Below are 16,927 nucleotides of genomic sequence, written 5' to 3'. Positions count from 1 at the left end.
AAAAAGGGGCGAAACGTGAAAATCTGCCGAGCACGAGTGTATGCACTGGAGGGGAGGGCGGGGAGAGGGGGCAGGGGCGGCGGGCGGGCGGCAGGCAGGCAGGCAGGCAGGCAGGCGGTTGGCTGCCGCCTCGGCCCCGCCCGCCTCACCTGGGGCAGGTGCGCGGCTCGGCGGGGCCGCCCTGGTGCGGCCCAGTGCGGCGGCGAGGAGAAGCGGGGAGAAGCCAGGCGAGGCGGAGCGGGGACGTCCCGGCGCGGGCAGGAGTGAGTATCCCCGCGGGGGGCGGCCGGGGGGGCGCCTCAGCGGGGGAAGCGCGGCGGGGGGCTCTTCCCGTCCTCAGCCGCCGCCGGGGCTTCCCTCGCTGAGGGGAGGCTCGCTCCGCTCCGCCCTGCCCGTCGCCTCCTCCCTCCCCCGCCGGGCGGCCGGGCTGGCGTCTGTCTGTCCGCCCGTCTGTCCGGGCATGGTAGAGGGAGAAGCCGCCCGTCTCCCTCCCCCGTCGCTGGAGAAGCCCGCCGGGCGGTACGGGGCCGGTCAGCCCCGGGTGGGCCGGCCGGGCTCCTGCCCCCGCGGGTCCGTGCCCAGCCAGCCGGCCGGGCTCCCGCCCCAAACCGCCAACGTGCTCTTCACGCTGCCAGCCACGCTTCGCTTTTCCACTAATTTCCCTTCTCGCCCGATGTTGCGCTATGCGGTGCATAGAATCGTTAAGGTTGGAAAAGACCTCGAAGATCATCAAGTCCAACTGCCAACCCAACGCCCTCATGCATCCTCCCAGTCGAAATTTAAGAAGCGTCGCATGCGGCATTGGCCTTGGCAGGCCGCTGGTGAGGCTGAGCACGCAACGCTCTTCGCTCTCCAGAAGAGCTTGAGTATTTTTTTTTTTTCTATCTGGCTTCATCCACTGGGCTACCCTGTGTACCTGGCTGGGTTTTGTAACGCTGGCTGCCGGCAGGCTGGGCAGGGTGTGGCTGGGACTGGGTTCCTCTGCTACTTTTAAGACTTGTTTGCCTTGTTTTTCAGTCAAAGTGCAGCAGTTTGGAGGTTAAATAAAAATGCCAGAGTCTAAATTTTGTGCCACATCTGTGGCTCTCAAATGGAAGTGATGCCTAATTAACCATTATAACCTGAAAAGCTTACATATAGCATATTTTCTGCAGAATGGAGCAAATTGGTCATGTCCTTTTATGCAACTTAATACGCTGGCCTGTGTATGTCATTTTTCTCGTAAATGTGGTTGGAAAACTGCATTTTTTTTAGTACTTATTTATTTTGTTTTGCAGTGGAAATGATTGGTAATCAGAAACATTCATTCTCTATCCAGCATTCCCTTCCTTATGCACTGCAGCACTCTGCTGTCACGCAGGTCTGCTTGCAGGTGTCAGGAATGCAAGGTGGTGGAGCTAGAGCAGGGCCATGGCACTGCTCAGTTATCAGATGTGGCCTTGGCAAAGGAGAGAAGGGCGAGACTAGTCTGAGTAATTCTCACATGTAGCTCTGCCATGCTATATAACCTGAGCAGTGTAGCGTGCCTTTATTCTTCCTATGAAGGGGAATGCCTTGAGGTGTCAGTACAGGAAACTGCTGCTACCACCACACTTCTGTGCATTTATGGGTCGGCGGAGGAAATGATGCTGTACGTAGAAATGAGTGCTATGAAATACCATTTTGGAGTTCATATAAAACAGTATTTGTATATGTGTGCATTACATGTAGGCATGTGCCTAGCTCGAACTTTGAGATTAAGTATTTCATGTCTCCATGTCTTGGGGGGGGGAGTGGAGAGGTTTGTTATTGTAAGCGTTGTTATGCACTCTCAGCCCTCAGTATCAGAAGAGAGTCATAGCCTGTACCCTCTTCAGTTAATGTCAACTTCATACCTTTGAAATGAACTGTAACAGACATCACTGTTGTCTTTGTCTTGTTTCAGGTTTCTGACCACTAAGAATTACTATTTCTGATGTGATAAGCCTCTATTTTGTTGTTTTTTTTTTTTAAAAATATCCAATACAATGTTGTAAAAGAGCCTGTAATATGCAAGGCTCCTCTGAAGAGTAGGCTGTATGACTTAGTGGGAGAGAAACACTATTGTGAACAAAATAATCCAAGACCTTAGGTAGAATTCTTCAAACTCTTGATTAATAAATATCAAGCACTTCTTGGGTGGTTTTGTTTTTTTCTGTTTTTTTTAATGTTCTTTATTCCTTTTAGTTTGAAGAAACATTTGTGTGATTCATTGTAGAAATTATTCATTGTGGGAATTAGTAATTTTTTAGATTTGACCAGTGCATGTAGGGAACTGGGACATGTATGAGACGGGGAAATGAGAGGGACAGAATGATAGCGGCAATTTTACTGATAAAAGCGTTAAATAATTTCTGCAGGAAATAGCTGGATTATGTATTTTGTTAATTTTTCATTTAGTTTATTGTAGCATATGAGGCTATTATGTAGTGCACATTGGGGTTGTAGTCTGTCATGTTTTTTTGTTCTTGTTATGCTTCTGTCCCTGGTGAGAAGATAAACAAGATGGTTTTTAGGATTTTGTTCCTAAAAGCATGGCTTTGCTTTAGTTAAAGTGTTCTTGTGTAAAGATTAATGTACTTGTTGCTTGGATTGCCTTGAAGCATATTCTTCATTATTAAAATAGAGTTAGCAAGCCAAAGTTGGGACTCCCTTTGGGATTTTCCCTTTACCCATATGTCCAAATTTCACATATCATACTAACTCTTGTATTAACATGAGGAGAGACAGGCAGAACTGAATTCCTAGCTCTCACTTAGCTCCGGTCATGCTACTTATCTGGCTTGGTGGGCAGTACCCAACCCCTTTGGTACCAACTGTTTACACATCAAATATATTACAATAAGCGTATATGAAAGACTTGCTAAAAGGATTTCATGTAGACAGTTTCCCAGGGCTTGGATGGCAGAGCGGATAGGTGTGGTGGTGTGTTTTGAGCAAAAGCCTGCAATTCCTGTAGTACAAATTCTCGGAAGAGTTCACTTGTTAGTCTCAAACAACCCCTAAGGTAACTCTGCCTTTGGTTCTTGTGGAGTGTACCACTGCCTCTGTATTCTTGAAAATGCTGTTTTCTGACTATGTACAAACTAAGTGATTTCTCCCCCATTGCCCTTTGTATTTATCCTTTCTTCTAGTGCAAAGGCTGCAACTCAGTTGTAGAACTGTGGACTCAGGATTTTACTGTTCTGGACATTGCCAAAAGTTGCAGGGATTTTTGAAGACTTTTGGCTCCAGGTGTTTGACTGCTCTGCCTCCCATGCAGTTGAACAGATATCTGATGTGCTTTTTGGAACAAATCCTCTGATTCAGCTGTGCCTCAGGCAGGTAGCAACTGTCTTCACATGCTGCAGTTCCGTAGAAGTAAGGAGACATCACCTAGTTGAAACATCTTGCATGTACAGAGGGAACACATTTTTCTTTAAAGTGCCTTCTTCAGCTGTGTCAGTATCATTTTACCATCATATATTCTAACTCCCATCAGAAAGTTCATCCTTCTAAAGGAGGTGAGAGAAAATTCAGCATGTCTATTTAGAATTTCCTCCAAGCTGACTTCGGTACAAAAACTGCTGGCAAACCAAGTCATTAGATGCTTTTGATAATGTGGTGGCCCTGTGTGTTACAGGGGTTTTTCAAATTCCTTGACTTTTCTCAAGGAAATAGTTAATTCAAAGTGGGATTGAGGTCTGATATCCCATTAAGTAACCAAGTGATGCACTTTGTGTTTAGATTAGTTAAGTCCTTTCTTCTTTGTAGAGAAAAGTAATAAAAAATATGCACACAGTGAAACTTCAGGCATGGGGGTTTTTGCATGTTGTGGGTTTTTTTAGAATTAACAAAATGGACATTCCATATGAAAAATATAGAGCTCCCATGGTCTACAAGTGCGTACATAACTGGTAGCAAAATCTGAAAAGGCAGCTTGCAACAGTGGCAGCTCACCAAAAACCTTGTGTGCTTTTGGACACTATACACCACTATTCACACTGACATACCCAACAGGCTTAAATACTTTTATCACATTTCATACAATTTAATTTATTTAGATAACCTGCACAGAGCCTAAGCTTATTTTTGGGTGTGTTATTTTATGTAATTACTGCATTTCAAATAAATTTTGCTTTGTATTCAGAAAGGTCATCAGCCAACATCTCAGTTTGTATCTCTGTAAGCTTGAGTTTACAAAATCCCTGTTCTGAGAGGACAACAGCCTAAAACCTTGACCAGGAAGGAGAAGTTTTCTACTTTAAAAAGAAGTCATAGCAGAAAGCACTAAACCAAAGTTAGGTGCTTACACAGGCTGCAGAGAGCAACTTGCCTTGTAATACAGGCTGATAGTAAAAGTAGCACAAGTGCAGGTTGGGGGTGGCACAGTTTCCATCTGCAGGTTCAGAGTTATCACAGTTACATGCTTCGAATAATACTGGCTTCCTTAGAGTTATCTTCAGAGGTACTGTGATTTCCATAACTCACAGTAATACATTTTAAAAAAAACCCAAAACCAAACTAAACAAAAAACCTCAAACCAAACACACACCCTGAAAAAAACCCCAAATCCCCCAAAAAGCCCCAAACCCAAAAAGTACGGGCTAGCAGAGATGAGAATAAAGGAGGAAATCCACTCTTCATCTCTATTACTTATGATTCTGTAGGTTTTGATTGGTCCTCATACTGTGTATTTGCATACCAAAATCCAAATGTAGATGACTGGGTTTCTCAACATTGTATCTTAGCTTTGTGTAGTGATAGAAATCTGAGATTCTCTTCTTTAAGAAATATAATTGTTGGGCTATTTTCCTTTTAGAGAAGCCACTGTCTTCTGTTATGGTGATGTGATATTCCTTTTTCATATTTGAGTCCTTGAAGGCTGAATTTAGTTGTAACTTCACTATGCTCATGAGATTTTTCCTGTGCACAGGCTGTCATCAACATCTAAATTTAGCAAGTTATTGCAGGTGAAACAAGGGAAAACAGACTGTTTTTATCATGGGTAAGAGTGGTGGTTTTTAATTTTCAGTTTTATTTTTAAGCACTATTTCACTTCCTTCCAATGCAGCATTTAAGAAAAAAAATCTGGTTGTTCTTATATTTCCAACATTTAGGTAAACATTAAAATATGTCAAACTCCTTGTTTTCTGTATGCCGAAGGCTGCAGGTTTGGCAAACCTTTCTGCTCTGTTCTTCCTCCCCCACCACTGCCAGCACCAGCTTCTTAATGCAATACCATCCAGTAAACGTCTTGTTATCCAGGGCGGGGAAGGAGGAAAGAGTAGTTACATTAATTCACAGTTCAAAAACCTTCAGGGTTGTGAAGGTACACATTAGAGCCTTCCAGTCTTAGTGCACCTCAGCTGTGACTTTGCAAGGCCACGTGGTTCCTGCTGAAGTACTTGTACCCTGCCACAACTCTTACGGTCTGTGACACAGCACTAACTACTCACACTAAGCTTGCTGAGGAACAGTACTGCATGAAAGTTGGTAAAATTTCAGGAACCTAAGTGATGAGGAGCATGGTAGAAATGCAAGAGATTAGTGTAAGGCCTCAATGTAGAGCGAGACCCTGTTTTCGCCTTTTCAACTTTGCTTTCATTGCCTTACACCAATGTATTTTCTGTTGCCTTTCATCTCCCTTGCTGTTTTCCAGGTGGCTATGGCAGAATTTTACAATATACATGATTGGCATGAACCTCTCTGTCAATAATTGCTACTTTCTCATTCCCTGCTACTGCTTTCCTGGACTCCTTTTTGCCATACCATTAGTGCTTTCCAGCAGGATGATCAAAATGCACATTCTGAGGCTTTCCTCTTTCATACTTCTTGGAGTCTCAAGAAAACGGTATCTGCTTGTTGGTGTTGGCTCCAAAACCAGGAGTATGGAGCTCAGGCTCTGACAGCAGGAGCCTGCTGGATCTCAGCTGAAGGGGGTGGGTATTGTCATTATTTTATTCCATCCTTTTCCTTCAGGTTCCTTTTCAAGTTCAACTGCTATTTCCTTGGACTATTCTGATCTTTTCTTGACTTTTCATTGACCTGGGCTACTTTGCTGTCTACCTTTGGCTTCAAGTGTTGGACAAGTAGATGGAGGGAGACTGGTGGAGACATGTTAAACATAGTCTACTGCTTTTCATCCACTACTCTAAATCACTTCACCTTTTCTTGGGCTAGGTAAAATGCTTGCAGTGCACGTCGTGCACGCTGTTCTAGGAATTCCAAGTACCTGATGAATCCCAGGGCTGGAACCGGCTACCGCAGTACCACAGTGTTACATGTTTGTGAAACCAAAATTACATTCATCTCTGTAATTGTAATGCTGAATTGAAATATCTTGTTTAGGCTCTTCTCCAACACTGCACTGTCTTGCTTTTCAGGTTTCTCTTTCTCCTTAGGTGTTATTCTTTAACCTTTCTTGACTCTGCAAGCTCTCATGTTTATGAATGTTCTTAATATATAAATTTGAACATTCTCTGTTCATACTAGCTTTTTAGTGTTGATGTTGCTGCTATAACCATGGGTATTTGCAAATCAGCTATGGTTTAATGTATTCTGCTGTTTCTGAACTTTTTAGTGAAGTGAATGTGAAGATTGAATTACTGTCTGAGGCTCACTGAAGTTATTTGTCATTGTTTTTTCTTCTTTTTGTAATCAAAAAAACCCAAACCCAAAAATTTTTTCACCAAAATACTTCAAAGCTCATACATACATGGGCAACATATGTATGAAATCTGTATGTGAGGCTTTGTCTCCACTTTATCATCAATCTTCTTTGAAACTCTACTTTTGATATTCATCTTCATGTAACACCACTGTGCTTTATTTCTTCTGTTCATATTCAGCAGAATTTTTATTATATCAGAATTAGTTACAGCTTTTAAGTAAAAAGGCTTTATTTATTCTTTATTACACCTTGCTCAGATAATTTCACCAAATGTTCAGCCAACACATTATTACTGTTAGTCAGAATGTAAATTAGAGGCTGACGCACTTGCCTCATCATCTTACAAATTAAGCAGTTAATCAATTTTGGTGTGATATTCCCCCATGGGGTTTGTTTGCTGACTCACATATGCTCAATATCTTCTTTCAACAACAAGTAGCAGTGCAAATGAAGCTTGCTCCCAGCTGAGCATTTGCTGGTCACGGTATTCCAAATCCATCAGTCAGTATATCCTCCTGATAGATATTATTGTCTTATTGCTCCTGGTTACCTCTTTCCTGAGCATTGGTTGAATACAAAACAGACAATTATATATGCATTCTTAAAAGCTAATAGTGAAGACAGTGCTACAGGATTATTCCTTATGTTACTGAAGGGCTAAACTGCACATAGATATTCTGCTTGTTTCTAAAGATTTAGTACAACATTTTTATTAAAGAGCAGATATTTCTATAATGTCTGTTCAATGAAGTTTCAATATTAAAACAAGTTTTCAGAAAAGGAATTTTACAGTTTAAATCCTAAGGTAAGCTTGAGGGGAAAGAGGACAATTTGGCAGGTGAAGAGAAGTTTAAACCGTTCTTGATACCACAGAAATTCTGCTTATGGTTTTGTCTGTTTATACAAAGATTAAAAGAAGTAGAACAAGATTTTTTCCCTAACCTTCATTATAATCTTTAATAATTTTATTTGTGTTGTGTTTTGGGCCAAACATCACCATCTTATAGTGCAAATCTCCATGTACTTCTTTAAAAAAATAGTTTTGAATGGTCTTTGACGTATTTGTGCAATTTTCCACTTATTTGTTTTTGTTTTTTTTTTTTAAATGAAAAATGCATAATGTCCCTTGCCTTTGGACAAAGTTTTATGAAACTGATTGATCTAAAATTTGGTAGTAAGAGTGAGGCTGTACCCATGCTATATAACTAACCATTAAAATTTGCCTTTTTAATGCTGACTGTTGTCTGTGCATTTAATCTTTAATTCTGTCAACAAAATCTTGAATGTGGCATAGCCTAAGAGGGAGGGCCAAACCTCCCCCTTTCATCAGTGATCAAAATATTAGATTTCTTTTGCTGTGGCTTTAGCAACCTTAGCAAAATGGGAGTTCAGCCAGGCTTTGTCAAGCACTGTATTAGCTGTAATTAAGGTCAGGGTGTAGGCTTGTTGTTTGCACGGTTGGTTTTTTTGGTGTTTTGTTTGGTTTTTTTTTTTTTTAAACAAGTCATCAGTTCCTTAAGACCCTTGTAGGCAATCTGCTAGTTCCTTAGTATCTATGTAACATTATGGAAGTAAATAAAGGAACTCAAAATGAGCCCCTATGGAAAGAATCATGTGGTAGCCACTAAGTAACTGTTGGTCTTCAGTAATGAAAGCATTGAGTCGGTTGGCTTGTTGATCCTGTCCATTGTTACTAAAACCTCCCTATGCCATGCTCGCTTGCCAATTAAAGTCACTTTAATTTTTGTACCTGCTGCTGTCTAAATTAAAAGCTGGATGTGAGTCATCTTACTTGCAACCCTTCCCTACAAGGCATAGCTTTGAGCTCTTCAGTTGACAGTGTGTTCTACCTCTTCCTTTTTTCCTTCCCTATCCCCACTTCTGTATATCTACTGTGCTTTAGAAATGTCATCCATTTCTTAGCCTGCTTCTGAAAACACACAAATCTGGCTCTGTGCAAAGTAACTGGCAGAATGTTGTTGTCAAATCCTCCTGCTGTTTCTTGGTCCAGAAAAATAGTCCTGCATTTCTTCAGTCTGTGGCAGGAAGGGAAAAAGCAAGGGACAATGGAAGTGTGAATTCCTGTAGATATCTAGGGGATGCAGAAGCAATATTGATGTAGGCAACAAATAATACAGGCAGAAAGTGAAGTTTCTGCTGTTTTGAGGATGGGAAACTGGGTTATTCTCGTGCTTACTGTTGCTGTGTATAGCTAGATTAGGAATCTCTCTCCACCTCCCCTATTTCCTGGTAGTAAAGGATAAAAATGAGCCAGGTAAGAAAATCATGGAGTCAGCCTAGGTATCTTGTGGAACTTTGAGTAAGCATTGAAAAGAGTTACTTTGACATCTTCCCTCCTGCCCCAAGGTGCAACCAAAATGTGATTTTGAAGCCAGTTATGTATTGAGAGTTGAAGAGACAGTGCGGTAGTAACAGTATTTACTGTTGTAATGTTACTTTGTAATGATGTTACATCAGGGTGCTTCTGCTGGTTCCTGAAGTTCAGCTTTGAATTTACTTCAATTAAATAGTAACTCTTGCATGCACATAAGCACGCACACACTGATTTCTGGTAACAGTCAAATCTTACTGAAGCAATTCTGAATCTGAAAATGCTTATCAAAACTATAAATTGATGTTTTTTATTTAACTCATCTCTTCTTGTTTGCAGACTTTTAGATCTCCAAACATCTCATGTTTTCTCAGTGGATTTACATAAGGGATTTCTCTCCTAATCTGTTTGAAATATGAGCCTTTTTTTTTCCTTTTTAGTAGTAAGAAGAAATTAATTGGAGGTGTTCCTCAAAATCTGAGGGTGGCCATAGAGAAGCAAAGGGGAGGATGGAATGCATGCAAAGATAAGGAAGAGGACAGTGGGAGGAACATAGAAGTGTGTTTTTTTTCTGTAATCTAGAAGATGGGTAATGCTTACTTTTGCTTAGTAATGTGTTTTATCTCCAGTGTGCACACATCTTATTTTTGTTGTCTTGATCCGTTTGCTAGGAGTCCTGCATGGTCAGGCATTTTACCACAGTTAAAATGAAGTATATCTTCCACTTTAATCTTATTGAACAGTAAGAAGAATTAAGAACCATGAAATGTGTATCTTGAGGAGACTGGGTAGGTTACCCTCCCCAAAATCTAGACCTCTAGATTTATAAAATATGTTAAGCGAAAGCCTATATAGAGAAACGTTCACCTGGTTATGCAAATAGACATGCACTGTGTATTACAATAGCATATTATAATTTATAACTCAATTGAAGTGTTTTATTTGTGCCTTCTTGAGAAGACTGGTGGTGCAGTACGCTTTTTGTGACTGCCTACTATCTCCATAGAAAAGCAAAAATATTCCAATTTTTCTCTTACAACATGCTGGCGTTGTTTCCCCATCTGACCTTGAGAATGCAATGTCAGTTACAAACAGCAGAAGTAATGGAAACATTTGCTCCAGCCCAGTTTTTTAATCTACTGGAAGCAATTGTCCGTTCATGTTTTGCTTGGGCTACACTGGCTTCTCTTCTTGCTGTGTCTGTATAGCCAGGTTCTAGCCTGGTGAACCAAGGAAGAAAAGCATGCCGGAGTTTTGAACATGCAAGCTTACAATTTTAGTGCCATAACAGTCAGAAAATAGCACATGCCAATTGCTTTTTCAAAAGTCCTGATCTCTTAGAGCTTAGAGTCTCACCTTCCCCTATCCTTTTACACATGGGGACTTGGCCATCATCTTAACTTTCTAGGAAAAGAAGGGATATTTAGGAGACAGAATTAGGATGTCTTAGCTCTGTCACTGCAACGCAGTTTAGTCGGTTGCATTCTATGCATTTATTTCCTTCTGCTCTCTGAGGCTGATGTTTCTGCACAGCCTTGTGATGCCTGCTGTCACTTCAAACTCTCCAATGTTTTATGTCCTGCATCTTCACCAAAGTGAACTGTTGTTACAGGCTTTCACAGGGGAAGCTAGTTCAAAGTCTCAGCTGTGAAAATATCTCTTCTTCTGGGAGTCTTCCTGCTTGCTTGGAGAACATACTAGAGGAATATACTTCACTGTGAAAAGCAGAGGTGTAATTACTATTCTAGTCAGTGGGGCCTGGAACAGAAACTTGGCTGACTTTCTGCTAGGTGTTTCACTTAGTCTGAGCTGAATTGCTCTTCAAGCTTCATTGACTTAATCTCAAAATGTGTTTAGTGCTCACCTTCATGGCTTTGGGTAGGAATGTTGCCCAGAGTGAAGAGGTGAATGAATGTTGAGGGAACACCAGTTAAAAATTTAGGCCACTTTTGACTGAAAGTTCTTTCTTTATGCACAGTCTTTTCTATGCTTTTGTGGTTTTAAGAACAGTGGAATTTCAGGGAAATACTGTTGCTAGTTCTTTTCAGAGACAAGACATGAGGCTAGACGCATCTTTGGTCTGATAATATATTCATGTATTACTAGTATAATTTGTTGCTGATAAACTTTGAAATGGTGGATGTCAATATGTCCAGACACTTAAACAAGAATAATTTAAGTGATAGCTTTGAGGGGTTTTAGTAGATGAAACAATCAAGACTTTTTATCTGCCCTAAAGCCTCTTTTTGCAAATATGCAGGTGAAAAAACACTATTTATACATAAAATGGTATTTATATGTTGCAGAATATTAATATTTTACAATACCTGATTCTGTTCAGTAGTTGATTAATGGTCGGTGGTTTCTTTGGTTTACTCTTCGTTTGTAAAGAATCACTTTTCCCATGCAAACTACACTGATTTATTTTTATATGAGGTGTCCTGAACAGAAACTATGTCCATAGACATAATTTCTTATTTCTTTCATATTTTACAGTGAATAACCCTATACCTTCCAACTTGAAGTCAGAAGCTAAAAAGGCAGCTAAAATATTACGAGAATTCACAGAAATAACTTCCAGAAATGGACCTGATAAAATCATACCTCGTGAGTAAAGAAAATGTTTTGATTCAGCTAAAACCTTCAGTGTTCCCCTGATTTGAAATCGTGCTCTCTTTACCAATTCCCTCTGTTTTCACTGACAATAACTGGGGAGGAATGAAGATCTAAGGTGCCATAACTTTTGTGAAAATATTTTGGAAGTAAAGGGATTCAGTTTGCTGTGTTCTAGGCAGACACTACTTACTGGGAGAGATCTTTTGCATGTTTACAACCACTGCGTATCTGCGGTGGGTGGACTGTCTCATGCTCACCCTGTGAATGTCTGTTCCTAAGGGAGAACCTGGAATAGTAACTCTAGTTTTTAAATAACTGTTTATCAGAATCAGTGAAAATAAGTTGAAGGAAAGAGATTAGGGTACATTTCTCCTTTGATACTGATTAAGCACTCGTATTTGCTGCTGTCCTCTTTATTTTCGCAATTGTTATTCTGTGTTTTTCCTAGTGTCTTCCTTCAACTGGTGTTGCTGGTTGTGGTTTTGAGTTTATAACTATTATGTTCCAGAAGGCCTGTAATAAGACTTGCAGGATGATGACACTTTATTTGCCACAAACACTGTCTAATGATATACACTGAATACTCTGTGTGTTGCTGTGATTTAAATTCAGACTCCTGTCCTCTAAAAGTCTGTAGAGACATGGATATCAGCTGTTTACTGCCTCTTTATCTTTCTAAATTATCTTTCTTTATCTTTCTAATCTATCTTTATCTTTCTTTATCTTCACACACAATGTTCACGGAATAAGCAAACTAAATCTGTATGAGCTAACCAGAATAGGTGAGAGTTGTGGCAGTGTAGAGATCAGCGCAGGGTAATGTAACCTGTAACTAGCTCTGTGGTTGACACACAGCTTTGCTGCAGTTTTCTTTAAGCTTTTTCTTTGGTGGTTTGACTTTTATGCATTCAGAATTGTTAAATGTAGGATTTTATTTTCCCCTTCTTTTGAACTACTCTTACAAGGTTTGGATAAATGATTTTGCTGTTTCAGCCCACGTGATAGCTAAAGCGAAAGGCCTTGCAGTTTTGTCTGTTATAAAAGCTGGATTTTTGGTGACTGCTCGAGGCGGAAGTGGAATTGTATTAGCTCGTCTTTCTAACGGAAGTAAGTGGATATCTTCCTTTTGTACTTCATGGGAGAATTAAAAGGCAAAAAAAAATTTTCTTTATTTCTTTTTGTAGTATAAAACATGAGATGTGTGAGGAGTCAATCCAGCAGGTGACAATGTTTGGTTTGAAAGCTGTCTTCAAAATTTTGTGCCTACATTGGGCCAGCTTTAAATAAAGCTTTCAATATCTTTGTAGAAAAGTCTGAAATACAAAAACCTATAGTGTAACATTGATTAGAATAATGAACTATGTCTGGTCATGGATAACAGAGAAAGAATTTGTAACAAAGATCTGTTTAAATGAAGCTTGGTATTTCTTACATTCCTACCAGCGGAATAAACCAGTATAGTTAAGTGATTGCATTCTGGTGGTTGTGAACATAGTTTTAAATAGAGAACTTGTTAGTGTTTTTGACCTGTAATAATAAAATTAGTATTTCTTGTAATGTGTTAAAACTTTTGTAAATTTGTCTTGTTTTGCATGACAGCCTGGTCTGCTCCTTCTGCAATAGGAATTGCTGGCCTTGGTGGTGGATTTGAAATTGGAATTGAGGTATAATTTTGTATTTGAAATAACTTGTTGGTAACTTTTTTTGCAAGAAATTAAAATGCATTGACAAAGATATAAATGTTAGTGAGATAGTAGGAACTATTTTTCTGTGGTTAAAAAAAACAACAAACCTACTATAAATTCATTTATACAAGACAAACATATTATGGGGTTTTGATCAGTCTAATTGCTTGGAGAGATTTAAAGGAAAAGAAGGGGCATAACAGCTATTTCCCTGATTTCTCACTTCTAGCAGACTGAATTTTTCCCTTACAGAAAGCTTCCAGTCAGTGTTCACATATAAGCCAACTGGAGTTAATTAAAAGTAACCTATACTTAATTATTAAATCTTTTGTTAAAGAGCATAAGAACTCTCATCTGGCAAGAAACAGTGAAAGGAGTTGAAGGTGGAGTTAAATGGAGCCTAGCTAATGCTACTGTACTTCACACATTCACCACTCAAACTTACGATTACTGACTTCACCCTTCAGTTTGGGAGAACCAAAACTGACAGTGCCACCTCTGAAGGAACACTAAAGAAGATAAGCCAACTTCCAGCCAGCAGAAACAGCTGAGTAAGGGACTCTCAACATGTTCAGAGAAGTCCTGTTGATTTGAGCCCTGATAGCTCTCTACCTCTGCTTCCCATCTCTTCTTCCTCACAGCTCCTTCACCCTTGTTTATTTCCATCTTTCTTCCTCTTTCCCGCCCTAGCCTCCAGTCTTGTCCTTCTCTCTGTTTAGCTTCTGTTGTACCAATTCCTAAAGAAAATCAAAGTAACAGTATGTTGCCAACAAGATCTCTTGCTATGGGCGTTCTGCTCTTCAGAAGAATACATGCATAGCTGATTTGGGTGGTACATGGCAGCTCCCAGTGTCTCCTACAACTAGCCAGCTGTGCCTGTCCTGACAGTCAGTAGGCACTCACGTAATGAGCAACGGATCAATATTGTATTGTATCCTCATTGTTCACTATGTGATCTCAGTCATTACTACAGTGTACTTTTTAAAGGTTGCTGTGAATACAAAATTATTCATTTTTGCAAGGGTTTTTCTTTTGGGTTTCATGGCTACGGGATCTGAATGCATTAAAAAACATTGAGTCTGAGCCCTAGGGTTTGGGTGTTTTGGGGTTTTTTTTGCTCTTGAGATGCTGTGATTAATCTATGAAACTTTTCCTTTAATCATCTCCATCTGATATTTTAGATCATGTAACTGTTTACTATTTATACTTACCCAAATAATTTCCGTACAGAAGCTATTTCCAAGAGGGTGTGTTTTCTGAGCAATATTGTGCCCTTCGTTTGAAGTTTTAGTCGGCTTACAAAACATACTGTTTCCTTACTGGCATTATTATAACACAATCTTACTTACTTCTTTGGGAGAAGAGATGCTATTCAGAAATACCTAAGTGGCTTAGGAGCCCAGCGTCCAATTTCAGCATTCTTTTTGTCATATATAAACTTAAACCTTGTAGAAATTGGTTAAATTTTATTCCTGTAGGAGTGGTTATAGTTGACATAGTTGTAGTGGTATTTATGGGTGGTTTTAAACAACAAGAATGAAATCAGACTTCAGAAGTCATAGTATTTGCATGCTTTTCCAAGTGAAGCAACTTGGTACCTCAAATTAAAGACCAATTTTAAAATTCATCTAAATGCTTTCCTTGAAGGTTTTGTCACTATGGATTCATTTGGCTTTAGCTGTGGATAATCCTCTTAATGGGTAAGAGGAGGTAGCAGCATCCTGAATGATTCCCTCTCTATGCCTGTATGATTCAGAAACTGAACTCATGTCAGCCATCTTTTCTTTGGGATGGGGTGGAGGTTACCAGGGAGCTAATAAAAAAAGGCCTCTCTTACGCTGTGTGTAATACTTCTGGGCCAGCCTTGTTTTGCAAATACTCAGGTGTTTCCTTTTATATTCCCTGCTGCCACTGTTTGGAATTTGGGGTAAGTTGAAAGTTTTTCCTGAACCTGGCTTTCAGCCAGGTACATCAGGTGAAAGATGGCGCACAGTAGTCCTTGGGCACATCTGTTTAAAAAATGATCCATCACAGTAGGCTACAAAAGTGTAATCTACTCTGTTGAACAGGCTGGTAGGGCTGCAGTATACTTTTTTTAAGACATGTAATGTGTTTACTGAACTTTCAGGTAAGATAGTGATCTTTATAGGATCATGCTTGTGTTTCAAAGACTTTTTCCTTCTTTAAAATGCTTCACAGTTTGGGAAAAGAGTTGTAGACTTCTGGGATTTTTTAAATTGAATATAGTTTTACACTACTGATGGTAATGGGCATCAGCTTAAATAGTAGTAGTAGGGTTTCGATACATGCATTTTGTTTCACTATCCAGGCAAATAAGGTCTTTAAAAGTAGTGATTTTCTTTTTTTCATTTTGCATTTGTATATTTAAACTGGAATGCTAACAAAGTATTTTTTATTTGGTTTAATAGTTTCTTGAAGAAATTGGCTGCATCTCATATTGAAGTCTTAAAAAAGTAAATATTAATTCACATATATATACACACTTAGGTATATATTAAACCCCTAATTTTTTATTAAGAAAATAAAATTATGGCAATAATGGGAAAACCTGTATTCTTTTTATTGTTTGTTCTTTGGACATACAAAAAGTACTTTTTGTTTACTAAGTTCTGTCTTGCTATTATTAATTCAATTATGGAAGGATCAAAATTATTTGCTTAATTTGATCTCTTTTCACACCTGAAAATGCCTTCATAACTTTGCAAAAGCCATAGAAAATAAAAATTTGTTAGGCAGGAAATTTTGAATTAAAATAGCATTTCTGTTACAGCTGTTATCACATACTGACCATATCTGCACTTGATAGAGATCAAATTTTTTTTAAAATGTAAGTGAAAGGACTCTTAGTTTCTAAATATCTTGCAGAAAAAGTATCAACTTTGTTATGAAAACTGTTTCAAAGGAATCATTTGCATGAAAGGAAGTAATTCTCTGAGAGAAGAGATTCTCGCTTGAATTAAAACCTTGATAAGTCTGGAGCTGGTTTTCATTTGGGGAAGATAATATCTTTGATGCTTCAACCTGTTTTCCTGCAAAATGTAAGATACTTCTTCCATGTCATTCTAACTTTCATCTTAAAGTATAGTACTTTTATTTGATACTGTATAGGTTTCAGACTTAGTGATAATACTGAATCATGAAAGAGCAGTAGAAGCTTTTGCCAAAGGAGGGAATCTTACGCTTGGAGGGAATCTTACTGTGGCAATTGGACCTCTGGGGAGGTGAGTAAAATACTTTCCAAATATGGGGTAGAATTAAATATGGGAGACAGCTTTTAAAGCTATATATAAACATTCACATGGCTTTTTTGATACACTACAGAACCTGTGCAACCTATATTGACTGGACCCTTTTTTACACTTTTTCGTTCACCTGTTGTGGGGGTTTTTTTGCCTTTTTTCTTTCCTGATAAAGGCATTTATTTGTAGAAGAAAAGTCTTCTGAGGCTTATTCTCTTTGCAGGCAACTGCTTGGCTAGGCTCAGTAAAGAGCACAGGTGTTACCGTGCCTGACAGAATTATTATTTTCATTGACCTATGGGCCTGTGCTTTCTGTCACCACAGATCTGCCTGACAATATATTAAAAAATAATTACTTTTAAAC

General features: G+C 39.2%; 1 protein-coding gene across 3 annotated transcripts in view; it reads left to right on the top strand.

Moving 5' to 3' along the window:
• The first annotated feature begins 25 nt into the window (after positions 1–25).
• SH3YL1 (SH3 and SYLF domain containing 1) overlaps positions 26–16,927 on the top strand; it is a 48,403-nt gene continuing 31,501 nt past the window's right edge. For 2 of the 3 annotated variants that reach the window (XM_064447970.1, XM_064447969.1), the window contains exons 1-5: positions 26–263; positions 11,499–11,609; positions 12,612–12,725; positions 13,218–13,282; positions 16,433–16,545. In XM_064447970.1, coding sequence (XP_064304040.1) covers positions 41–263; positions 11,499–11,609; positions 12,612–12,725; positions 13,218–13,282; positions 16,433–16,545 — 626 coding nt within the window. In that variant the 5' untranslated portion in view covers positions 26–40. Of the gene's footprint in view, positions 264–9,442; positions 9,592–11,498; positions 11,610–12,611; positions 12,726–13,217; positions 13,283–16,432; positions 16,546–16,927 lie in introns of all 3 variants that reach the window. The other variant, XM_064447971.1, reaches the window with a different exon arrangement.

The sequence above is a fragment of the Phalacrocorax carbo genome, chromosome 3, assembly GCF_963921805.1.
Source record: "Phalacrocorax carbo chromosome 3, bPhaCar2.1, whole genome shotgun sequence".
NCBI classification, from domain to species: Eukaryota; Metazoa; Chordata; class Aves; order Suliformes; family Phalacrocoracidae; genus Phalacrocorax; species Phalacrocorax carbo.
The sequence above is the reverse complement of the archived record's forward strand: the minus strand, read 5'-3'. Positions and strand labels throughout refer to the sequence as shown.